The 24654-nt window shown below is 40.1% G+C and overlaps 6 protein-coding genes and 1 long non-coding RNA gene across 7 annotated transcripts in view; 1 reads left to right on the forward strand and 6 right to left on the reverse strand.

The window, feature by feature from the left end:
* The window catches only part of LOC110046797 (uncharacterized), a 233244-nt gene that overhangs the window by 37172 nt on the left and 171418 nt on the right, over positions 1–24654 (reverse strand). The gene's annotated exons all lie outside the window — the stretch shown is intronic.
* Positions 1659–3254, reverse strand: LOC149114185 (uncharacterized). The gene is made up of 2 exons (XR_016206603.1): positions 2924–3254; positions 1659–2417 (listed from the first exon to the last, which is right to left on the reverse strand). It is a non-coding gene; the product is annotated as an uncharacterized LOC149114185 (long non-coding RNA).
* Positions 3878–6966, reverse strand: LOC149114186 (uncharacterized). Its single transcript, XM_089287567.1, has one exon. The coding sequence runs from the start codon at positions 6548–6550 to the stop codon at positions 4100–4102; it is 2451 nt and encodes an 816-aa protein (XP_089143693.1). The 5' UTR covers positions 6551–6966; the 3' UTR covers positions 3878–4099.
* LOC149114187 (uncharacterized) lies at positions 6966–9831 on the forward strand. Its single transcript, XM_089287566.1, has one exon. The coding sequence runs from the start codon at positions 7558–7560 to the stop codon at positions 9577–9579; it is 2022 nt and encodes a 673-aa protein (XP_089143692.1). The 5' UTR covers positions 6966–7557; the 3' UTR covers positions 9580–9831.
* On the reverse strand, positions 11225–13130 carry LOC149114188 (zinc finger MYM-type protein 3-like). The gene has a single exon (XM_089287595.1). The coding sequence runs from the start codon at positions 13128–13130 to the stop codon at positions 11787–11789; it is 1344 nt and encodes a 447-aa protein (XP_089143721.1). The 3' UTR covers positions 11225–11786.
* On the reverse strand, positions 18522–22992 carry LOC149114189 (receptor-type tyrosine-protein phosphatase F-like). The gene is made up of 6 exons (XM_089287643.1): positions 22723–22992; positions 21417–21713; positions 20763–21059; positions 20019–20303; positions 19505–19607; positions 18522–18872 (listed from the first exon to the last, which is right to left on the reverse strand). Exons 1-6 carry the CDS (start codon positions 22913–22915, stop codon positions 18620–18622), a joined length of 1428 nt encoding a protein of 475 aa, XP_089143769.1. The 5' UTR covers positions 22916–22992; the 3' UTR covers positions 18522–18619.
* On the reverse strand, positions 23317–24489 carry LOC149114190 (receptor-type tyrosine-protein phosphatase F-like; the record flags this gene model as incomplete). Its single annotated transcript, XM_089287231.1, has 2 exons — positions 23317–23639; positions 24066–24489. Coding segments are annotated over 2 exons (732 nt in total), but the record flags the coding sequence as incomplete, so codon positions are not given.

Below are 24654 nucleotides of genomic sequence, written 5' to 3' on the forward strand. Positions count from 1 at the left end.
TGAGAACATTCTAAGCTTCGAGGATGACACCTCCCGACTGGCACGAGAGACAAACTTCTGAAGAGCAAGGAGGGACCCACAGCTACAAGAATCGAGAATCTTACAAGAATCTCATGCAAATAATCATGATTCGCTAGAGATTCAAAGTCTGTTAAGACATCTAGGAAGAACTTTCTGTATTCCTGATTTACGACTGCAGATTCACGACTGGCCATGAAGTCAACACTTCTTATATAGCTTCAGGGCCCTTAAACAGCGACTTATAACAAAACCAAAGCATTTTCTTTAGGTGTCCATCAATGGAAATATGTGTTTTAGGTATTGGCAGTTAAAAGCGGGTTTTTCGAAGAGAAAATTATCAAAATCGTTTGTGATGACTTTTGATTAATCCATACTGGATTGATTCAGCATGGATTCAAAGTTTAACGAGGAACTTGTCGAATTTAGCCTGTATTGCTCTTCTGCTGTTTGGTTTATTGAAGAGCCTTGGTCACCCCTTGCAGGAAATTTTAAAATTACGCGTGCCACGCTTGCAAAGTAGGGTCACTCTCTTTCCACAAACACTCAATCTCGTTTTCTTCCACAATACCCTACAATGTAAATGACAGTCTCAAAACGTTCTCCGTGTAAAACATGTCCAATTTGTTTAAAACCCTTGATTGCCACTCATCCGCAAACACTCAACGAAAAATTAGGATTTTGTCTCGTGAAGGATTGAATGTCCCTAATGTCATCTGTATTATGAAGCCCATTGGTCACCTGTCACATGGCATTTCCAGTTTTTTATGTCTAACCAGCGTGTTTCTAGCACGGATCAGTTTCTCGCATATTTTACTGATGCACACGGATTTCTGTACAGTTTCCATCTAATAATAGCCATGGGGTGTCTTGAGTCATGAGGTGACTAAATTTCAGTAGTTTGCACAAACAACGTTTACATAGAAAGGTCGGGCAAGCATTTAAGTGGCACGCATGGTGGAACTAGTGAGAGCCGCGGTGGCCTCATGGGGAAGACTTTAAAATGAACAAATCTCATGCCAATGTGGTAAGCTTTGATGAGAACGTGATTTATTCGTCGATCTTAATAAACTTATACGAGCGAAACGAACAATTTTTAATGAACGAAACAGCTATTGACACGGCACGAAAAATCGCCTTTACCGCGCGTCAAATGTGTTGTTAAAGGTTTTGTAAAGGTCGCCTTGCACGCTTTTGACGATCTGTGACGCGAATCAAAGATCATCTGTGAATAAACCTTTACCACCAAATCAAAGGCGTGAAAGGCCGTTTTTACTCACCTTTGAACGCCTGTGTTTTTAGGGTTAAAGGTGATCCTTTGATACGCCTTTGCGCACTGTCAAAGGCGGGTCAAAAGTGTAATCAAATTTGTCTGCGATTCGAGTCCAAAGTTTGCTAAAGACGTGGTCGAAGATGCCTGTGACGCAGGCCAAAGGTTTGTCAAAGGTACTCTGCGCGTTCCGCGCTCGCGCGTCTCGCCCGAACTTCTCGCTCGCGCTCCTCTTTCGCGCTGCGCGACCGTTGATCACGTTTCGCGCGATCCACATCTTATACGCTTTTTTCTGCTTACTACACTAGCTTTGTAGCTCCGCATACGATAGATGCAATTAGATCCGTACTCTTGATTTATGTCTGACAAGTTTTGAAGAATATATCAGCTTTAATAAGGTTATTTTGTACCAAACTATTGACAAATGTTAACGGAAAAGCGGCCCGGAAAGATCATTGCGCCTAATTTTAAGAAAATAAATATGTTCAACTTCATCTCAGTTTCAATTTTTTCCCCGTTTTTACCAAGAGTAAATACCTTCAAGTACCTTACATAAATGTTTTGGGCTTCAGGTTTCAAAAAGCCACGTTACAGGCTTGGTTTCAAACTACACGTAATGAGACTGATCATAAGGAAAACATTGTTCTGTCTATCGTGAAAACAACAGTCAACAAATCTTCCATGGTACAAAGTGCATTTATCTAACATTGAAGTACTACGGCTAAATTCTCAGTTCCTTAAATTTACTAGACCAGACTAGACAATAGGGAAGACAACCGCAAAATTTCGGGAAAGATATAGCAAACTTCGCACAAAAGTCAACTAGTGTATAAGCGTCCTTTCCAGATGGCACGTACGACCGTTGCATGGAACTCCTTATGTTTTGGCAGTTCTCCTTTTCTGCTTCTTGCACTTGCTCATTCTTGCATTATAAGTGGAATGGAATACAGTGTTTTCCACTTCTTTCTCATCAAAGTGGTTAAACTGCCTTGTTGGGGGTCAATGCCAACTAAATCCCCATTATTTCTAGGGAAGACACATTTTGACAAAGTCTAAGGCGTTGACGAAATTAATCAATGCATCTTCACTGGATAAGTCCATCCTGTCGACCACTGCTTGTCCGCATTGTCTAAACAGAAGCAAACAGACAAAAACGTTGGAAATGAATATTAAGGGTGAATCTTGGCATTCTATTCCTTAAAGTTTGCCTATAGTTTTTGCTAATATCACATTAATAAAACGTGACCAATCAGATCATTACTCCTCCTTCGAATAGTTTGTGCTTCTGTCAATAATAGCCTTTTTTCTGTATTTCTCTCCACTCTACTCAGAGATTTGGTCACACAGGTGTGTCATTAAGAGCCAGTTTAACAAGCTAATTTCACCAGCTGAACAAGGGTTATCCCCAGCTAGAATTTCATAAGAGAACAAAGACTTGGGGTCATTTTAAAAGTGTACAGCTTGGCACAAATAAACAAAAAGCCTAGAGCCAGTTTATAAGTCCATCTGTCTGCCTGTCTCTTAAAGACATCTTACAGACCTCTTACAACAAAGATCTTTTATGGTTGCAGAATAGCAATCTAAAAATCAACAAATCTGACATAAACTGTGACAAGAAATGAGGAATACATACACCTTTGGGAATATTGCTGTTCCTGTGTAATTTCCACAGATCTCTTCATGTTCAGTGGTGTAATCTTTTTCCTTATTTTCCTTGTAGATCATATGTGAAAAGGAGCATATAAACATATCAAAATAATTGCACATTTGATTAGTAAACAGTTAGCAACTACTTGTACACTTTTTTCCACTGAAAAAAATTCCTGAAATTAAATGATTTAACATGAGACATGCCTGCATGGAATCGCATGGCTCATTCATTGAAACAAAAATCCAGTCCAAGATGATGAATACAACCACTATGATTCCCAGTGCAGCCACATCTCATAGAGGGAAATGGCTATTATCCAGTCAAATTTGCTAACAAAATTTTAAATTGAGTAAAAGCAAATAAATGTCTTTGTCAATTTTCTTTTACTAAGTTATTATCAAATCCTCTACGCCTTAAATTTTCTACTGATCCCATCAATAGTTATGAATTAATCATATTATTAATTTTGCTTGGAAAAATTTGGTTTGGAAACCTGATGGCCAAACCAAAACAGTCGATATTGCAGACAACCACTCAAAATTTAGATTCAAAACTCAGCTTTTACCAGTCAAAAACCAACATTTCCTGAGACTGGTTTGCAACATTCTGCAACTTTGATTCATTTACCAAAAAGATTCCCACGCCTTGCATGTTTTCAATAACATTTTAATTACTTAATTTTCATCCAGGTGAGCCAGTTGATGTATTTGTCCCTTAAGAAAGACAACATTTCCTTACTTGCCCTTAAATGAACCAAAAAGAAACAACTTTTTTTTTCACAGAGTGAGACTGTAATAAAAATGATCAATTAAAATAACATTAATAAGCTATAGCCAGGTTTTCAAAATCTATTTATATCCTTTCTTTACTGGAAAAAGATATTAAAAGTTGTGGCTGAAGAAATTATAAGATGGTCTATGCTACAACATATAGAAATAAAGTTAACAATAAAGATTAGCGAAAAAACTGAGCAACGACGTTTCGGTGTCATCCTGGCACCATTTTCAAGTTAAAAAATATTTGTGCGAAAAGTAAACTAATTTATACCAATGGTAGAGGTGCGAAATTGAATAAATTAAGATTAAGATAGCTGTTCAATGTTCATGTTCATTCCAATGAGGTGTCAAACACTGGTAATGAGTTCAGTGTCTGTTCAAAGCCTAAACAAATACTTTTGCGCGAATGGAGTCTGACTGTGTGTTAAGGCTCGGTTTCTTCTTGCGAATCCACAACATTTCGTGGATCAAGCAATCGAACTTTCCGTGACATTTCTTTAGGATCTTAAAGTTGTTAGTCAGGTCACCAACTGTATCAACTCGGTGTTCATTTTGAAGGTGTTTTCCGATGGCGGTAAATCGGTGTTCCTCAATGCGCTTGTAAAGATGACGGCTAGTGTAACCGACGTATTCTGCATCACACAGATCACATATATAGTTATAAACAACGCACTGTTGATTGATCAAAGGTGGTTTTGGCTCTTGTACTTTGAGATCATCGCCAATTTTACGGCTTCTGAACACCGGCTGTAGTTTGTGATCAAGTTTATTACTCAAGTCCGAGAGATGTTTCTTTACTATGTCCGCTGATTTCTGGTCTTTAAAAGGCAGGACAATGCGGTAGATATTCTCTGTTGGAGGCGTCGATCTTGTGTCTGGTGACATCACTGAATTAACGAAACGGGTGATGGTGGAGTTCACAAGAGAATCTGAGTACTTGAGGTTAGAAAAGATCAGTTTAAGGCGTTCGCATTCTGTTGAGAATAGTTCCCATGTTGAGGACAAGCGGTAAGCACGGTTTAACATGGTTTTAACTAAAGATCTTTTATAGCGGTTGTCGACATGACTTTGGTGGTGTAAGAGGAGACCAGTGTTTGTGGGTTTACGGTAAACACTTGTTACCAGCTTGCAGCCCTTCTTGCATATTTCAATGCCGACAAATGGTAGCTTACCGTTAGATGCGATCTCCATGGTGAAGGATATGGATGGATGACAGTTGTTCAAAGTCTTCAGAAAGGCTTCTGCGGTTGGTATGTCTTTCATTGTGGCTAGTGTATCATCCACGTAGCGTCTGTAGAAGTCTGGCAACTTGTTCTCGTTTTGTAGCTTTTCCTCGATAGAACAAAGAAAAGTATTGGCCATTAGGGGACCCAAGGGAGAGCCCATCGCTACTCCATCAATTTGTTGGTAGAGTTGACCGTTAAATTGAAATAGCTGGTCCTTTGTTGCTACTGACAACAGTTCAATTAGATCAGCTTTGCTGATGTTTAGATGGTGTGTTTTGTTGAACCAGTTGTCAACAAAAGCTCTATCAGCAAGGATCTCGATGGTTTCTTGTAGTGGGACGTTCGTAAATAGCGAAGAGACATCATAAGATACTAGGATGTCAGATTCGTCGAGGCTCAGATTGCGAATCTCATCAGCGAAGGAAAATGTGTCAGATATTGTGTAGCTGTTGATCGACAGGGGCTTCAGTTTATCGTCGAGCCATCTCGCGAGGGCGAAGTTGTAAGTACTTGTGGCGGATAGAATGGGCCTCATCGCCAGTTTTTCTTTATGAGTCTTTGGGAGACCATAAAGATGGGCGAGTCGTGATCCTTTCGGGCAAACTGAGTCGGCAATCTGTTTTGGGAGAATTTTGCGCACGACAGATTCAAGGTGTTTCTCTTTCTGCAGTAAAGGGTGGTAGTTTTTGAGCGGTCGTCCACGCGTCTTGGGTCTCTCCGAACTTACGGCGGTAAATTTAGCTGTATCGTTGATGGAAGATTCACTCAAAAGGCGAACATATTCTGCCTTATCCATAACAACTACTCCTGTACCTTTATCTGGTTTCGTGATTACGATGTCATCTCTTCGTTTTAGTTGCTCAATAGCTCTTTGTAGCGCTTTCGGTGGTTTGGGGGCTTTGCACTCGATGTAGTTAAGCGCGATCGATCGAAGGGTCGCCGCAGCTAATTCCTTCTTATCATCGGATAATGAAGGCTCCAGTTGCCAGAAGGCTTTCTCGAAGCTAGCTTGAATGTCCATTGAAGAGATGCGTTGCGGCAAGGAAAACTTCAAACCTCGACACAGAACAAGCTTCTGGAAGAATGAAAGCTTGTAGGAGGAAATGTTCTGGATATGTTTGTCCACATCGTGATCTTTGTTTAGCAGCTTCATGATTTTGTTGATATGGCCGCTCATCATTTTCTCATAGTGCTTTTTGCGGAGGTTAACCATCGTTCTCAGGATGCACATATATTGGAGCGATGAACAATTCCGGCGTATTTCAACGTAGATTCCGTTAAGTTCCTTCTTCAGTGTCGCATTTTGCTTTACTTTTGCCCTTAGTTCTTCTGCGATGACATTAGTTGAAAATTGCTCGGAAGCCTTTGACCATTTCATATGCTTTGTTTGATCAACTTTGGCGAAGGTAGGAGTTAGTTCGAAATTCTGGCAAAGCTGAAGAAACTCGATGGCTCCATCGCATTGGATTTGTTTCTTGCTGCAGTCTTCAAGTCGCCTGAAGTACTGCAGCTGGTTTTCGCGTTGTAAAATTCTTATAAGATTAAATTTGGAAATACAGTTAACAATAAAGATTAGCGAAAAAACTGAGCAACGACGTTTCGGTGTCATCCTGGCACCATTTTCAAGTTAAAAAATATTTGTGCGAAAAGTAAACTAATTTATACCAATGGTAGAGGTGCGAAATTGAATAAATTAAGATTAAGATAGCTGTTCAATGTTCATGTTCATTCCAATGAGGTGTCAAACACTGGTAATGAGTTCAGTGTCTGTTCAAAGCCTAAACAAATACTTTTGCGCGAATGGAGTCTGACTGTGTGTTAAGGCTCGGTTTCTTCTTGCGAATCCACAACATTTCGTGGATCAAGCAATCGAACTTTCCGTGACATTTCTTTAGGATCTTAAAGTTGTTAGTCAGGTCACCAACTGTATCAACTCGGTGTTCATTTTGAAGGTGTTTTCCGATGGCGGTAAATCGGTGTTCCTCAATGCGCTTGTAAAGATGACGGCTAGTGTAACCGACGTATTCTGCACTGAACTCATTACCAGTGTTTGACACCTCATTGGAATGAACATGAACATTGAACAGCTATCTTAATCTTAATTTATTCAATTTCGCACCTCTACCATTGGTATAAATTAGTTTACTTTTCGCACAAATATTTTTTAACTTGAAAATGGTGCCAGGATGACACCGAAACGTCGTTGCTCAGTTTTTTCGCTAATCTTTATTGTTAACTGTATTTCCAAATTTAATCTTATAAGAATTTTACAACGCGAAAACCAGCTGCAGTACTTCAGGCGACTTGAAGACTGCAGCAAGAAACAAATCCAATGCGATGGAGCCATCGAGTTTCTTCAGCTTTGCCAGAATTTCGAACTAACTCCTACCTTCGCCAAAGTTGATCAAACAAAGCATATGAAATGGTCAAAGGCTTCCGAGCAATTTTCAACTAATGTCATCGCAGAAGAACTAAGGGCAAAAGTAAAGCAAAATGCGACACTGAAGAAGGAACTTAACGGAATCTACGTTGAAATACGCCGGAATTGTTCATCGCTCCAATATATGTGCATCCTGAGAACGATGGTTAACCTCCGCAAAAAAGCACTATGAGAAAATGATGAGCGGCCATATCAACAAAATCATGAAGCTGCTAAACAAAGATCACGATGTGGACAAACATATCCAGAACATTTCCTCCTACAAGCTTTCATTCTTCCAGAAGCTTGTTCTGTGTCGAGGTTTGAAGTTTTCCTTGCCGCAACGCATCTCTTCAATGGACATTCAAGCTAGCTTCGAGAAAGCCTTCTGGCAACTGGAGCCTTCATTATCCGATGATAAGAAGGAATTAGCTGCGGCGACCCTTCGATCGATCGCGCTTAACTACATCGAGTGCAAAGCCCCCAAACCACCGAAAGCGCTACAAAGAGCTATTGAGCAACTAAAACGAAGAGATGACATCGTAATCACGAAACCAGATAAAGGTACAGGAGTAGTTGTTATGGATAAGGCAGAATATGTTCGCCTTTTGAGTGAATCTTCCATCAACGATACAGCTAAATTTACCGCCGTAAGTTCGGAGAGACCCAAGACGCGTGGACGACCGCTCAAAAACTACCACCCTTTACTGCAGAAAGAGAAACACCTTGAATCTGTCGTGCGCAAAATTCTCCCAAAACAGATTGCCGACTCAGTTTGCCCGAAAGGATCACGACTCGCCCATCTTTATGGTCTCCCAAAGACTCATAAAGAAAAACTGGCGATGAGGCCCATTCTATCCGCCACAAGTACTTACAACTTCGCCCTCGCGAGATGGCTCGACGATAAACTGAAGCCCCTGTCGATCAACAGCTACACAATATCTGACACATTTTCCTTCGCTGATGAGATTCGCAATCTGAGCCTCGACGAATCTGACATCCTAGTATCTTATGATGTCTCTTCGCTATTTACGAACGTCCCACTACAAGAAACCATCGAGATCCTTGCTGATAGAGCTTTTGTTGACAACTGGTTCAACAAAACACACCATCTAAACATCAGCAAAGCTGATCTAATTGAACTGTTGTCAGTAGCAACAAAGGACCAGCTATTTCAATTTAACGGTCAACTCTACCAACAAATTGATGGAGTAGCGATGGGCTCTCCCTTGGGTCCCCTAATGGCCAATACTTTTCTTTGTTCTATCGAGGAAAAGCTACAAAACGAGAACAAGTTGCCAGACTTCTACAGACGCTACGTGGATGATACACTAGCCACAATGAAAGACATACCAACCGCAGAAGCCTTTCTGAAGACTTTGAACAACTGTCATCCATCCATATCCTTCACCATGGAGATCGCATCTAACGGTAAGCTACCATTTGTCGGCATTGAAATATGCAAGAAGGGCTGCAAGCTGGTAACAAGTGTTTACCGTAAACCCACAAACACTGGTCTCCTCTTACACCACCAAAGTCATGTCGACAACCGCTATAAAAGATCTTTAGTTAAAACCATGTTAAACCGTGCTTACCGCTTGTCCTCAACATGGGAACTATTCTCAACAGAATGCGAACGCCTTAAACTGATCTTTTCTAACCTCAAGTACTCAGATTCTCTTGTGAACTCCACCATCACCCGTTTCGTTAATTCAGTGATGTCACCAGACACAAGATCGACGCCTCCAACAGAGAATATCTACCGCATTGTCCTGCCTTTTAAAGACCAGAAATCAGCGGACATAGTAAAGAAACATCTCTCGGACTTGAGTAATAAACTTGATCACAAACTACAGCCGGTGTTCAGAAGCCGTAAAATTGGCGATGATCTCAAAGTACAAGAGCCAAAACCACCTTTGATCAATCAACAGTGCGTTGTTTATAACTATATATGTGATCTGTGTGATGCAGAATACGTCGGTTACACTAGCCGTCATCTTTACAAGCGCATTGAGGAACACCGATTTACCGCCATCGGAAAACACCTTCAAAATGAACACCGAGTTGATACAGTTGGTGACCTGACTAACAACTTTAAGATCCTAAAGAAATGTCACGGAAAGTTCGATTGCTTGATCCACGAAATGTTGTGGATTCGCAAGAAGAAACCGAGCCTTAACACACAGTCAGACTCCATTCGCGCAAAAGTATTTGTTTAGGCTTTGAACAGACACTGAACTCATTACCAGTGTTTGACACCTCATTGGAATGAACATGAACATTGAACAGCTATCTTAATCTTAATTTATTCAATTTCGCACCTCTACCATTGGTATAAATTAGTTTACTTTTCGCACAAATATTTTTTAACTTGAAAATGGTGCCAGGATGACACCGAAACGTCGTTGCTCAGTTTTTTCGCTAATCTTTATTGTTAACTGTATTTCCAAATTTAATCTTATAAGAATATAGAAATAACAAATGAATATTCCAGCCTTTTACTTACCAAAATGTTCTGATGTTTGCACACTTTGGAGCATTGCATGATTTAACTGCATCTGAGTTGACTATGAGCTGCAGAGTTGTATATTGTATCCTCTCCCAGAATTTATTCTGTTAATTTCTTCATTTCTTCTAGAGTGGCTAGCTGAAGGATAAAAACAACATTCATAAGCAAATTTCCACTAGTCACATATTTATTGGCATTTAATTGTCTACTGCTCAAAAGACCAAGACATGAAACTCTAAAACTACTGGTATTGTCCAGAGAGGTCGCATAATAATATTATTATGGGGTCAGCTTTTTAATTTGCAACTAATGGCAAGTTTGATTTTTTATCAAACATTGTAACAATTTCACCTACTAACAGATAAGCTGGATTATGTGTACTAAAGGCATCCGTGGTCGAGTGTCAATTGATACCCTTGATCGATCCTCTAAATCGACTCTCTACCACACCCGATCGATACTCAATCAACACTCCATTGACACCTCGGTTGACACTCAATCTACATTTCTATTACTCAGTTTTGCAAATGTCACAGGGTAGGTGCATTTGATCATCTGGTATGACACCATTCTTAGCCCAGGAGACAGTTCAAAATGTCAAATGCCTGGCAGGTTCGGGGTGGGACGGGGGGGATGGTTGGGCAGGAGATAGTGGAGTTCCAAATGACTGATCCATAAGCCTGATACAACAAATACAAAACATATTTTTACTACAATTGCTACTGATCTCGCTATCTCAGTGGTCAAAATTTGTTGTGGACTCACTCAGCTGCGCTTCATGAGTCCACAACATTTTGACCACTGTGATGGTGCGTATCATTGTCGATAAGAGTACAGACCACACTAAACCACATGCAATTTGTTAAATTCAACCCAGTGAAGTCATTTATCAACATTAATGAACAAACATCATCATAATTTCAACTGTGGCAACAAACAGAGCTTTTTTTCAATAGAATGGTAACTAGAGACAAAAGCAGAAACTTATCCATAGATTAAATTTTCAGAGTCAACAACTCTTTTAATGGTATAATGAATATGATAATTAAGTCAGGTCGTGATGGATTGTCATGCATGGCTGACTGAGTTTTTCCTTCAATGCAAATTTCCTTTATATTTACATGAGCTTTCTTTCAAGGGAATTGTTTAAGCTCAGAAATTACCAGAGGCATTGTGCACAACCATTTATACGTAAATAGAGTTAAGTTTAAGCTTAATTATTAAGTTACGTTTATTTCAAGCACTGATCATGCTAAAATCTATGCTATGACAGACACTTCAATTTAATACACAAGACTTGACTGAGTGAGAAAAAAAATTATCTTTGTCAACGTTTGCAAATAAGTATATGTGAATTGAAAATAAAGTTTGGTCTTTCTTAACGAAGAGCTTTGCCGATCAACTGTGATTCAGTCAAGTGCAATTAACCTTCGACCAAATTGTTTTCACTGCCGAGGATCTGCCTTGCCATAAATATACGCAATTCACAGCTCTTTATGTAGCCATTGCTGCGTTTAATTTATAATGGTAATTGAACTGAGTGGAGTGCAATTTGGTCTGAAATCATACGCGTGATTTCAAAATCGAACGAGCGCGCAGCGCGAGTTCGATTTGAAATCACGCGTATGATTTCAGACCAAAATTGCACTCCACTCAGTTCAATTACCACTTTATTAAATCCATTTTGAAATCGCACAGTTTAATAGCCCAGTACCAGTATTTATTGAACCAATAGCCGGTTTGTCAAAAAGCGGAACCGGAAACGCGTTTACATCTCATTTTGAAAACATGAAGACTTACATGTCAACGTCATGTGTCAAAAACTCATTCGAGCGTAACGAAGGAAAAACACATTCCATCTCAAGCGGTTAAAATTTGCTCAAGTCATTAGCAAAACAAAACAGTCCACTTGAAAGTTCAATCTTCGTCATCCGACTCAATGATGTAAGCCCTCCGTTTCTTCCGTGGTTCTGACTTCTCATTGACGTCTTTGGAGTAGAAATTGAACGTGCAACCCGTGTAACTCGCCGATGGAACGGGGCTGCCAGAAGAAGTGAAAGCTGCCATGCGGTACTGGAACTGCGAAGGAAAGCTTGGTGGAAATCCGGACCATCCAGTTGGCTGAAAATCAGGATTGAAACCCATCATTGCCTGATGTATTTGGCCTTGTTGTTGGTGAATAGGAGCCAGTGGTGCTCGTTGGCGCTGGACTGCAAGTGCTTGATTGGAGGTTTCATTTGCACTGGTTTGGTTGGAGACCTCGTTTGGACTTTTTTCGTTATGCCCTTCTTTATATCGGAATCCACTGATTATGTGAGACAGTTCTTTCCTTTGGTTCTCATTTATTTCATCGTAGTCGTCTAAGGAAGATTCACGAGCATGGCCTGTTATTTCGCAGATGACATTGCGTGGTTGACCAGAATTCTTCAGTTTTGACACCAATGTTTTCCTCATGCTGTGGTTCGTCAACTTCTTATTTGTCTTGAGACAGGAGGCCATGGATTTCATGATATTGCCGATGGTGTTTTGTCCCATTCGAATTTTGGTGTACCAGACATCTGGTGACTGAGGACGATTTATGATGCTCAGATAGAGAGGCCCTGTGTCCTTCATTCCCTCGGGTCGCTTAGACAACCAAAGCTTCAAGAGCCGCACTGGATCGGTTTTTCCGCCGTCGGTGCTGTACATAACCCGTGGTGTAGTTCTTCGCCTGATTGACAGACCACCGCTTCGTGTTTTGGTTGGACCTTCGCAGAACTCTACGATTTCAGTGCCATCTTCTTGCTGTCTTATCACAAGGTCCTCCACGTACGCGTCGTAGTCTTCCTGGCGACCGCGTAAGCCAAGTTGTTCAGTCAAGTTTTTAAAGTTCACATTGGTCAGTACCTTTCCATTGAAATCCCCCAGCTGACCTTTCTCCCACAGGGCAGATTCCTCGTCTGGTGTTAGTGGCTGGGCTTTGTTTGGTCTCTTACCCTTTCCTTGCTGGCCCAGAGAAAGTGCCTTCGCGTTGAGGACTTCTTGTGAGTTATGGAACTCTCTCGATCGCACGATACTCAGTGGATAGTTTTTGTCCTTTAGATGACGTTCAATCGCACTTTGCATGATTTTCAGTGATTCTGGCTCGTAATCATCTCCGTCCCTTTTTTTCGCTTCGGCGTAGAACTTCGTCAGGACCTTGTCTAATTCTTCCGGCGACATTGTTTCGATGCTGACATTTTCAAGATGGCGGGACTTTGCCCAGCTTTGGAACACGTTCATTCACTGTTTTGTAGAGCGGGACGTATTTTTTTTTCAGACTTCAGCTCTTGTATTTCATCGCTTGACACTACAGGAAACCTCGAGACGTCTACTTCATTGGTTGTCTCTGGATTTGTTGCTGTGTTTTCTTCGTTTGTTTCTGTTTTCCTGGACTCGGGATCACACGGAGCTTCTTCAGCAGATGGTGAAGAAATATCGCCAAAATAATCGTCACAAACTATACTGAAAGTTGGAAACGACTCCCGGAAAAGTTGATTTTCAGCCTGGAGGAGCTGTTCATCATCATTTAGATACTGTAAGTAATTAAATTCATCCATTTTTCAAACTTTACGAAATTTTGGCAACAAAAGTTGCCAAATTTGCCAAACAATGGCTTTTTTTTGTCTTTCATTTTCCTGCAATGTGATTGGTTAATTTAAAAAAGCCTTGAAAAGTGATTGGTTGTTTTGTTTTAGTGTCCCATTCTCATTGGCTGAGAAAAAGATGCGATTTGGAGCAAAAAATAGTGCGATTCGTGAATAAATCGCACCATTGAGAGCCAATCAGATTGCAAGGATAGCCAGTGATTTCAAAATGGATTTAATAAACTTTTTAAACTCCGTTATTCTCTGAACATTGAAAACAAATGAACGAAATTCAGGGACTTACCTTTTCCTGGTCCAAAACACAACGAAAATTTCACCAAAGCCGCCACAATGAAGCCAAATGAAGAAAAATGTCTGCTTTCCTCACAGCCGACTTCGTTGACCTTTATTCCGATTGGCCAGAAAAATGCAGGAAGCCGCTGGCAGCCGCGTTTTCCCGCTGTTTTCGAGTTGTTTCCTTGTGCCACCTCCAGGTCAAGTGAAAACTTTTTTATTAAAAAAATACACATTGACAAAAAGCAAGCTTTCATTTTATCGTTAAAACAGCAAAAAATACGAAAACGCAGGTTATTAGGGCGTTATGAAAAGCGGAGTCGCAAGATATGGCCATATTTGACCTCGCCTTTGACATGACATGACGTAGGATCAAAGTTGTACAAAGCCATGCCGCCTTTGAACGCCTTTGACATAAGAGATCAAAGGTATGCAAAGCCGTGGTGTCTTTGAACGCCTTTAACGCGCGTCAAAACTGTAGTCAAAGTTATTGACATGTTTGACCTCGCCTTTGGCAGGGATCAAATGTATGGCAAATCCATAAGATATTTGATTCCCCCTTTTACGTGGGTCAAAGGTGGAGTAAAAGTTAAGATCAAATTTGCCCTCCTCTTTGTCATAGATCAAATGTATCGGCAAAGCCATGACATTTTTGACACACATTAGACGCGCGTCAAAGTTTGGATCAAAGCTATGATCATATTTGACTTCGACTTTGATCAGGATCAAATTTAGAGTAAATCCAATTTTTCGTGCCGTGTGAAAACAGGACAAACATCGGCACCATTATATAATATTGTAATTTCATTTTAAAATTTAGCAACATCTAAATCTGAAGTTGGCGGGTCTGGCCAGCCGAAATATTGTTTTAAATATGCTACGTTGTGTCAGCCTTGCAGTAGTCTTTGACTTATTATCGTTTTACCTTTCAAGTTTGGCTGATTAGATCTCCTGTGAGATCTAACGTTCAATAAAGCAGGATTTTCGTTCACGGCTTTGCAGTTTATAGCACGTCAGTTTTTTTTCTGTGTTGAGTTGTCTACGTTCAACCGTCATCGAGTTAAGTTGAGATTAAAGTGGTGTTCTCTATACTTGTCTTGCGACGGTTTATTTTAGTACATTGATCTGATCTGTGAGTGGGATGTCAAATGCACATAAACTTGGAAAGAGATTCCCAAATACTTGATTTTAATGAGCTTAAATGATTTTTACCCTGTCTTTTGTTTACATTTTTGCTTCCTGATTGAAAAGATAACAAGGGGAAACAAACCCCCTGTGAGCTTGTTGGAACACCTATTTATGGGTTGACAGATTTTTTGGATCAACACTGAAATGCTTGCAAAAGAGGGTACTTATTTTGATGTATTTTACGTGCAATATATAAAGAGACAAGCGGTTCCAAATTGGAAAAGAAGTGCTGTCTCATAAGAAACCTTACCTATAGCCTTGAATGAGCTGCAATGAGAAAGGTCTGTAAGCTCATGCGAAAAGAAAAAAAAGTTCTTGAATACATGCTAATTTTCCAAGCAGGCAGACAAACATCAACATCAAGATCTGGGTGGGGGGAGTACTCTATAGTTTTTTGGGCAGGAGGGTCCTCTGTGACCCAACAACCCTTTACCAGTCCATGTTCAGCTGCTATGTTACTACCCTAGCTATTGTGGACGTATGTGTTTGTAATACCGGTATGTGTACATGTGCAACAAAAGCCAACAAAAACGCCTACACTTTGTAAGGTAAGTGCGACCTTGCGTGGTACGAACACGGCTTGTTTTAACAGCCTTTAATAATGCACGAAGTGTGTACCAGGCTTCAGATAATTGGCGAAACACTGACCTTAACGTTTATTTGTATTGGCCAGATTTTTTAGCCCTACCACTTTAAAATGGTCTCCGCGGCCCCTGTCTTTATGACCGAGGAGAAGAAAGCCATCTCTAATTTCAGCGGCTAAAGCCTGGTTCACAATTGGGAGATAAGCAGTGAATAAGCATAAGCGGCAGCACAAGAAAATGGAAAATGCTTCTTTGCCTTGTGCTTATGCTTGATCTTATTGCAATAGTGTTGTGCTTATCTCACAAGTGTGTGCCAGGCTTTAGGGTCTCGATATATCTGGAACCGACTATCAATTACATGTACCGCCGCAAATCCTTTATCAATATTCAATATGGTCTAGATATGTCTATATTCAAGAACTTAAAGAGGCCAAATTAACACAACCGAACGTACTGTAAATCTTTTTCGACAGTGTCTACACTACTTCGAGATCAGACACAAATAACCTCAAGTACTTTTAACACACAAATAACAACAAATAATAATTATAATCCATCAAATATTTTCGCTCGCCCGCAATTGGTCTAAACACGTCACGTGACCGAATATTCCTCAGCTGAAAATGGGGAATATCCGAGAATATTCCACAATTTTCACTAAAACTGCGCGTGTTGCGGAAAAGATTTGAAGGATAATAAACGCAATAACCTCCATTTTAAGCGAAAATATCCTCGGATATTTGCCCTTGGACATTATCTGTTCCTCGAAGCTCACAGTTTTCCTTGAGCTAAGCTCTCGGAAAACTGTTCGCCTCTCGGAACAGATAATGTCCGCGGACAAATATCCTAGGATATTTTCGCGCCAAACGGAAGCCATTGTTTAAATACTTTTAACATTATTTTGTGAGTGGTCGAGTTCTCGTGCCTATGGTTTCCTTTTACTTCCCTTCTTCTTTACGTCGTTTGTTCTCAGCACACGAAGCAGGGGGCAATTGATATATCTTCGTACTCATCGTAACAACTCTCATGAGTTTGGCAATGAAACTCGGCCCGAGGTTGGCTTCACATACCCTTCGTAAGTAGCCTGAAAATTTACATTTAATGGCTGGTAATGGACTCCATGATCGATCTCCTGGTAAGTGTCCTCCTGTTGTGGACCAACGTTATCATAATGAGTTACCAGGCCAGAACGTACGACATCAACAGCTTCATAAGTAGACTGCCCTTCAGTTTCTAACTCGTTAAGAGTAGTGTTGTAGTAATTTGGTTCTGTGGATGGTTTACTATAAGGAGACAGCTCTAAGATTTCTTGCGTGGAACCTTGTTGAGGATTCCTTGAAACTGACTTTGTCTCTGCTAGAATATGAAAGAACCAGAAAAAAAAAGAGCAGCGTGTTTTTCTATGCTGCATTTTATTTCGTTTTGAATTATCATTGGTAGTAATTGTTTTACTCGTACGTCCTTCCTTCCTTCCTTCCTTCCTTCCTTCCTTCCTTCCTTCCTGCCTGCCCTCCCGCCTGCCTGCCTGCCTGCCTGCCTGCCTATCTACCTGCCTGCCTGCCTACCTGCCTGTCTGTCTTCCCTCCCTCCTTCCTTCCCTATGGCACTCTTGCTCTACTATTATCCTTCCCTCCTTCCCTCTCTCCCCCTGCATGCATACTTCCCTTCCCTTCTTCCCTTCCCTCTTTGCCTGTCTGTCTGCCTTCCTTCCCTTACGATATTCAGTAGGTGAAACAAGGAAGCTAATCTACCAAATACCATATCAGAACTATCTGTAGTCGAACCCCTATCAAGTGGCCACCTGTTAAACGTCAACCCCTATATGATACGCGGCCAGTAATCAAAGTACCGACGAGAGTTTCCCGAAGGTTGCCGTTTAATAGGGGTTGAACTGTATACAGATATAAAAGTTAAAACTCACCATTAGGATGCAACCGACGCCACATTACAATCCCACCGGCCAAGATCACAAGAACAAGTAAACCAACTACTATTGACAATATCAAAGTTGTTGTCGGGATCCCATCATCTTTGGTGGTAAACGTAATGAATCCCTCATTTTCATAATCACCATCTTCGTCAAAAGACCGTTGAAAAACCGCGTATCTTGTGCCTTCTTCAAGCTTTCCGTTTTGATACTTTATGAAAGCTGAAAGAAAAGGCGGAGAGGCACCTCGGGATTAAATCAATTCTGTGCGTGCTCGTATGAGTACTGGCAAAATGAAGTATTCGGAGAGAAATGAAGCCCTCCCAAGTCTAGCAAAACTGTATCTTGACTTTTATATATTAAAGGGACCCTCCAGGTGCTGGTGGAAGAAACAGAAATGATGGCATTGAAGTCGCAACAACACAAGACAAACAACAACAACAACAACAAAAACAACAAAACAAGCAAGCCAGCAAACAAACGGTTTTAGTCTTTACTGTTTAAGTCCAAATTATTAAACTTATCTATTATACATTATTTTATATTTTAAGCAGGGATTGTCCAAACTTAGGCCACAGTGGCGTCATACATTCTCAAAGTTCACTATGGTTTTCAAAATGTTTCAAAAATGTTATTCCAAAGGATGCATAAACTTTGAAGATTTGGGAAGAAATTTTTATATATTTGGAGTCTATTAACAAAATCTCTATTTATGTTCTCTAAGGGGACACGTGCTTGTTGCTCGTGTGAAAGATTATTTTGATAAGGGTGTGGTACTTTGTTACTTTGCAATAAACGTATATTATGCCAATTACGATCTCTGATAACTCTGTTCAATTTAAACCCAAAGCAGATCATTTATGAAAACCTGTGGTTCTAGGCTTTCATTTTATTTTTTCCCAATAAAACTTGTTTCAATTGTGTTTTTTTTTTTGGTTTTTGACTTACCGTTGGTGGTCAAAATTTCAAATTTTAACCAGCATGCTCTCAAGTCAATACATAGGTCTATAAAAACTTGTTTCAATTTTCAGTTTTTTTGGTTTTTGACTTAAACTTTGGGGGTCAATATTTCAAATATTAGCCAGCATGCTTCCAAGTCAATATATACGTTCTTATAAATGGATGTAGACCGTCCTTATTTCTAGAACGCCATTAGGTGTCAACTGACTCACATGTTGTTTCTCTGCGCTTTCTCTTAGCTTCAGTAACACCATCTCGGGAATAATACTTCCGGTCACCAACAGGAAATGATGTCCTTGACTGATCGTTGGCGAACTCAGCCGTAATATAAGGTTCTCCTTTCACTTGGTTATCGTAGTTTCGCATGACTTTAACGTATTGTGTGTCCGATGATTTTCCTAGGTTCTGTCCGTCAGTTAAGGGTGTGACGATCATTTGATAAAAGCTGTAAAAGAGTGTAGTAAGTTGTTTTCACATAAGGTGGCTGGCAATAGTATACCGCATTTTGTAGCAGTCATACTTTGATGGATTGTCACTACCGCTGTTTTTGTTTGTTTGTTTGTTTTGTTAATAAATAACAACATTTACTTACATCGAAGTACAATACATTACATTACTAAAAGGCTTCTACAGGACTACTTAGCATAAATGTATCCAGTAAGCTATGAAGATAAAAAGGTCATTACTACGAATCTCAGCTAAATTATTAATATATTCCCTGGCATATATGGCTTCCTTTTAAAACGTATATATTGAAATTGTTTTAATTTTATTTTTATGTATTTATTTATTTATTTATTTATTTATTTTTTGAGGTTTAAGACTCAAAAGGTACTAAAGAAGATAGAAAGCTATGAATTCTGTCTATTTTTGGGAGTACTTCCTTTGTTTTGTAGGACCATATGTAATATCGTGCAAATTACCAGCACTGTTATCAGGTTTCTACAAACTTGATGCTGAAAACGATTTGGTCATTTACTTGACTTAGCAGGTTACTATAGCTACAGTACAATCAGCCACACCGTTTTGGATTTAGGTGCTAGAAACTCAATAACGAGTTCCGTGACCGCCACTGACCTGACAGGTTTGCTATTACTCAACTCTTTCTTAGTTTTAAAGGGGACAGGCACTTCTGTTGTTCCAATGTTGCTATCGGGAAGCGTCGGAGCGGTCGATGGGTCTGCAAAACAACATATTGATATAGGTATAGGTATATTAAATGATTAAAACGTTAACATACTATCTGGCAAGGTATAATTTCGGCAGGAACTTACGTTTGGAAGTCGATCGTTTTTCTAAGCCAACATACAACGTACATTGACGAAGGGTGAGAGATTTAATCCCCCATATGGGCCATACTCCTCTAAAGTAATTTTTAGACATAGTACCCAACTCTACCGTGGATACTACTCCCACGGGTGTTTCTTCTATCATTTCGTTTGAACATTCCACCTTCAGTTAATTACTGCCATTTAGATGTTTCGCTCAATTTCAAAATAATATTGTTCATTTGCTTTTACTGCTTTACTATACAGCTGAATTTCTGGTAATTGCTATTTGCCGTGTTTATGAAAAGCATATATATCTTTACCTTCAGTAGTCGCACTTTTAGGATCACTTTTTGGACCTGCACCCTTCACAGTCTCAGCCCTAACTCGAAATGAATATGTTGTAGACTGACTAAGACCATTTGCGACCGCTTTCAGAAGCGATGCAGGTACTTCCTTTTCGCCCGTCCCTCTCTCAGCTGTGTAGAATATGACGTACTTTGTAATGATACCGTATGTAAACTCTTTAGGAACCGGCTGCCATTCCACCTCGACACTAGTACTGTTCAGTACCTTTACAGAAGTAAGTACAGGAGCCCTCGAAGGTACTGCAACATACAGCAATTTGAGCTTTTGTAAACTGAGTGCAAGTAGGTTTAATACCAGTTGCTATATTGAGATAAACTACTACTAGTGCCGACGGTATTTCAGGGAAAGGAACTGTCTATGTACATATTTTATGGTATACCATTCCACTTAAGATTTTGTTTTTCTTTAAAAGTTTTGATAATGATCAAAAAGCGACTTTTCCTGTAAGATAGTTTTCTTCTGTTCAAGACTGTGTGTCCGTCCTGATGGCCGCTAAGTTTTCACACAGGCTACTACCCTTACCTGTTATCGACTTGTATATTGTTTGTTTTCAGTGGCGACAATGATTTGCACATGAATATAACCTTATAGCCAACTTTTCTGCATGCTCTTCACCTTAGTTGAGGGCATGAGTTGAAAACCAACCGAGTCTCCCTACCTCTGCACCAAAAATTTAATGTTGTTTCCCTCGTACTTACCGTCTTGGTCCGTCCATACAGTGATGGGATTGCTACGTGGTCCATCACCTTTCAAAGTTGCAGCTAACACCTGGATGCTGTATACCGTATACTTTATAAGTTTTGTTAACTCAATTCGACGGGAGGGTGAATCAACCCGTTCCATCGTCTCTGCATCTCCCTCGGACTCCTTGTAAATGACAAGGTATCTAAGGATTTTACCGTGCTGTTTATCTGCTGGCACTTCACCCCACGTGACTGAGATACTAGTTGAGCTGGTGTTGTGTCCTCTCACATTCTCAGGAGCAGCACCAGGTACTGAACAAAGAATAATGGTATTGATAGTAATGGTATCGCAGCTATTAAACGGATATATACAGATAACGTTTAAGAGAGCCCGGATCTCTACCGCGAGGGAATGGACAATGACGATCACAAACAAATTAACAGATAGAAATCAAATTACAAGCGGTTTGTTATCCTCTTCATTCTTGTCCAGGGTTTTTTCCTGTAACTATCTCAACTCCTTAAAAGTTTTCCAGCGTTTCGTGTTTTCAACCCATAATAGATCTTACTATATAGCGTCTCTAGCCTTTATTTGTTACACCTTTTCTGAACACCTTTACTTGTATGATTATTCCCAAATAATGCGAGGAAATCTGAACGCTAACTCACCATCTTGGTTTGTAACGAAAAATTCGGGATCGCTGTAGTGTCCATCTCCCTTGTCGGTAGACGCCAAAACCCTGACACTGTAGTTCATATTCTTTATCAGCCCAGTTAGATTCACCTCACGTGTAGGAACATAGACTGTTGTGTTTTCAACGAGTAAAGAACTGATCGCCTGGTAGCTCACGGTATAACTACGAATGATACCGTTCTTGTCCGCAGCTGGAACTTCATTCCACCTCACTAAAAGTGAAGTGGAAGTTGTGTCGTTTAATCTTAAATCCTGGGGGGGAGCGCCAGGTACTGCAAGGAATATAAATTGTGTTAAATTTTCATCCGCTAACATGGCGTCAACTCTTTCAGCCAACTTCACCATGTACATCGTGTACATCAAGCAAACTAAACAATTTTTCTAATTCTGAACAACAAATGCTACTGTAATGACTTTGGTTAGCCTCCAAGTAGTTGATTTTATCCTAAGACTCATGGCAATGCTATTATTACTAATAGGGTGCTTCTTAATCCTAAACAACGTTGCATTTAGGAAGGGGTTGACAAGCTTTACCTGACTCCTCTCGCTAATGCATGAAATTGCCTATTTTGCGACAATCTTGTTAATTTTTCAATGAGCATAATTTCCGTATTATTTTAAATAGCAGTATAAATCTACTAGCGTTCCATCACGAATGCCGTTCTCTTATTTGACTGCACTACACGTTGTCTATTCTGTTACAGATTAGTGAGTAACCTAGAAGTGTGCGGTTGATAACAAATAGCGGCCGCTTCTTTGCATTTCCAAAGTGTCTGCGAAGAGGATTTAGATGATATTTTGAAAAACAAGTAGACTTCTAGTAAAACAAAACTAATCGCTTTCGATTTTTATTGCGTGATAGTCGACGAGGCCGGGCCTAGCCCGAGTCAACCATCAACCGAAAATAAACTTGAAGCAGCTTGGATGCTGACCAACGTTCGAATATAAAATGTACCCATCATCAGGGATGGCGTAGTGGTCAAAGAACTCGCTTCCCACCAATGTGGCCTAAGTTCAGACACGGCGACATATGCGGGTTGGGTTTGCTGTTCGTTCTGGTCCTGGTTCCAAAGGATTTTCTCCGGCTTTTGCGGTTTTTCTTTCCCTACAAAAACCAACATTTCTAAATTCCAAAGGGCAACAGGTTTGTTAGTCTTTCGACTGTTATGTTCTTTCCTCGCTAGAAACAATCTGACTAACTTATTTCGTAAAGCATGGTTAGTTCTTGGTTATTTAAACTGTACTTATCGCTCAGCTAGTCAGTCGGGAAAAAATACTTACTATCCTGGTCTGTTCTAACAACAATGGCGTCACTGGCTGGTCCATTTCCTTTTACAGTAGATGCAAACACTGTGATATTGTAGTTGACGTACTCCTTTAGCTCTGTCAAATTCTTTTGACGATCACTGGCACCAACCAAAACATTTCCATTGTCATTCTCTGTTTGTGACTGGTAAGTAATGGTGTAACCCATGATGATACCATTCTGTTTATCAGCTGGAACTTCGTCCCACGTGACTAAGATGCTTGTTGAACTGCTGTTCCGGCCTGTTACATACCAGAGGTTGGCTAAAAAATTGGCTAAAAAGCCGCTGGCTTGGCTTTCCATCATGCACTTAATTTGAATTTAGCAAGATAAATTCCTTCACCTATCTGTTCAAACGGCAGCCCGGAACCATGTCACCGAAAATCAGGTAGCAATGAAATTAGAAGACTACCATCTAAGAAGGCTGCGGGAAAGGACAATCTTAGAAGACAGTCTTCCTACTACACTATCAACAGTTACCCACATTGTGAGCAATTCCTTTGTCACGAATACGATCGCACGTGCAACAGGTTTGTTAGTCTTACGACTGTTATGTTCTTCCCTAGTTGAACATATTAATTTATTTATTTACCATCCTGGTCTGTTCTAACAACAATAGCAGGGTCATTGGCTGGCCCATTTCCTTTTACAGTAGATGCAAACACTGTGATATTGTAGTTGACGTACTCCTTTAGTTCTGTCAAATTCTTTTGACGATCATTGGCACCAACCAAAACACTTCCATTGTCATTCTCTGTTTGTGAGTGGTAAGTAATAGTGTAACCCGTGATGATACCATTCTGTTTATCAGCTGCAACTTCATCCCACGTGACTAAGATGCTTGTTGAGCTGCTGTTCTGTCCTCTCACATTTTGTGGGGCGCCATCGGGTTCTGATATAGAAATTCGGAATCCATTTACTTTGCAATGAGTGTAAGTTTAATTGACAACAATGCAGTGTAATTGTTTACTAAGTGCGCCCTCAGAATACCATGTGTAATGCATTGCGTGACTTCAGTTGTATATGTTGTATATTGTCTCTTCAAATCCGATCAAACCAGTCCCGTTCCTAGAATCTTTGTTTCCTACTGTGCAAACTTTAGAAACGAGCGACTCCCGGGATTCCGTTGCAGGTTCGATTTTGATTGGTTTCAAATTAATGAAAATGACCTGAAGTACACGTGCCATCTAGCCAAGCCCAGTTCAGCCACAAGTCCGATATATCAATAAAAAAATAACGGGACAAGTATTCTTGAATATTTCATTTTACAAAGTGAAGGAATCAATCCCAAATAACACTCACAGACAAAATAACTTACCATCCTGGTCTGTTCTAACTACAATAACAGGATCATTGGCTGGTCCATTTCCTTTTACAGTAGATGCAAACACTGTGATATTGTAGTTGACGTACTCCTTTAGTTCTGTTAAATTCTTTTGACGATCATTGGCACCAACCAAAACATTTCCATTGTCATTCTCTGTTTGTGACTGGTAAGTAATGGTGTAACCCGTGATGATACCATTCTGTTTATCAGCTGGAACTTCGTCCCACGTGACTAAGATGCTTGTTGAACTGCTGTTCCGGCCTGTTACATTTTGTGGAGCACCATCAGGTTCTGATAAAAAAAAAAAAAAAAAAAAAAAAGAAAATAAAAAAAAAAACAGAGCATGTTTAGTTTGCAATAAGAGTGATTTGGATGAAACAAATAAATCGTGAAGAAAAGAAGACCGATGTTTAAGTTAACTTCCAACAGTGCGCTCCTTTTGTCCTCTAAGTGCTCCCTCGGAATGTGAGGTTGGCTAAAAAATTGGCTAAAAAGCCGCTGGCTTGGCTTTCCATCATGCACTTAATTTGAATTTAGCAAGATAAATTCCTTCACCTATCTGTTCAAACGGCAGCCCGGA

This window comes from Orbicella faveolata, unplaced genomic scaffold, assembly GCF_042242905.1.
Source record: "Orbicella faveolata isolate gen_17 unplaced genomic scaffold, um_ofav_v1 contig_14, whole genome shotgun sequence".
NCBI lineage: Eukaryota > Metazoa > Cnidaria > Anthozoa > Scleractinia > Merulinidae > Orbicella > Orbicella faveolata.

Coding starts and splice junctions, on each gene's coding strand:
- LOC149114187 (XM_089287566.1), top strand. CDS start 7,558: ATGATGAGCGGCCATATCAACAAAATCATGAAGCTGCTAAACAAAGAT.
- LOC149114186 (XM_089287567.1), bottom strand. CDS start 6,550: ATGACACCGAAACGTCGTTGCTCAGTTTTTTCGCTAATCTTTATTGTT.
- LOC149114189 (XM_089287643.1), bottom strand. CDS start 22,915: ATGGGTTACACCATTACTTACCAGTCACAAACAGAGAATGACAATGGA. Junction 21,714..22,722: donor TGTTAGAACAGACCAGGATA/GTAAGTATTTTT, acceptor TATTCCTTGCAG/TACCTGGCGCTCCCCCCCAG. Junction 21,060..21,416: donor TTTCGTTACAAACCAAGATG/GTGAGTTAGCGT, acceptor TTCTTTGTTCAG/TACCTGGTGCTGCTCCTGAG.
- LOC149114188 (XM_089287595.1), bottom strand. CDS start 13,130: ATGAACGTGTTCCAAAGCTGGGCAAAGTCCCGCCATCTTGAAAATGTC.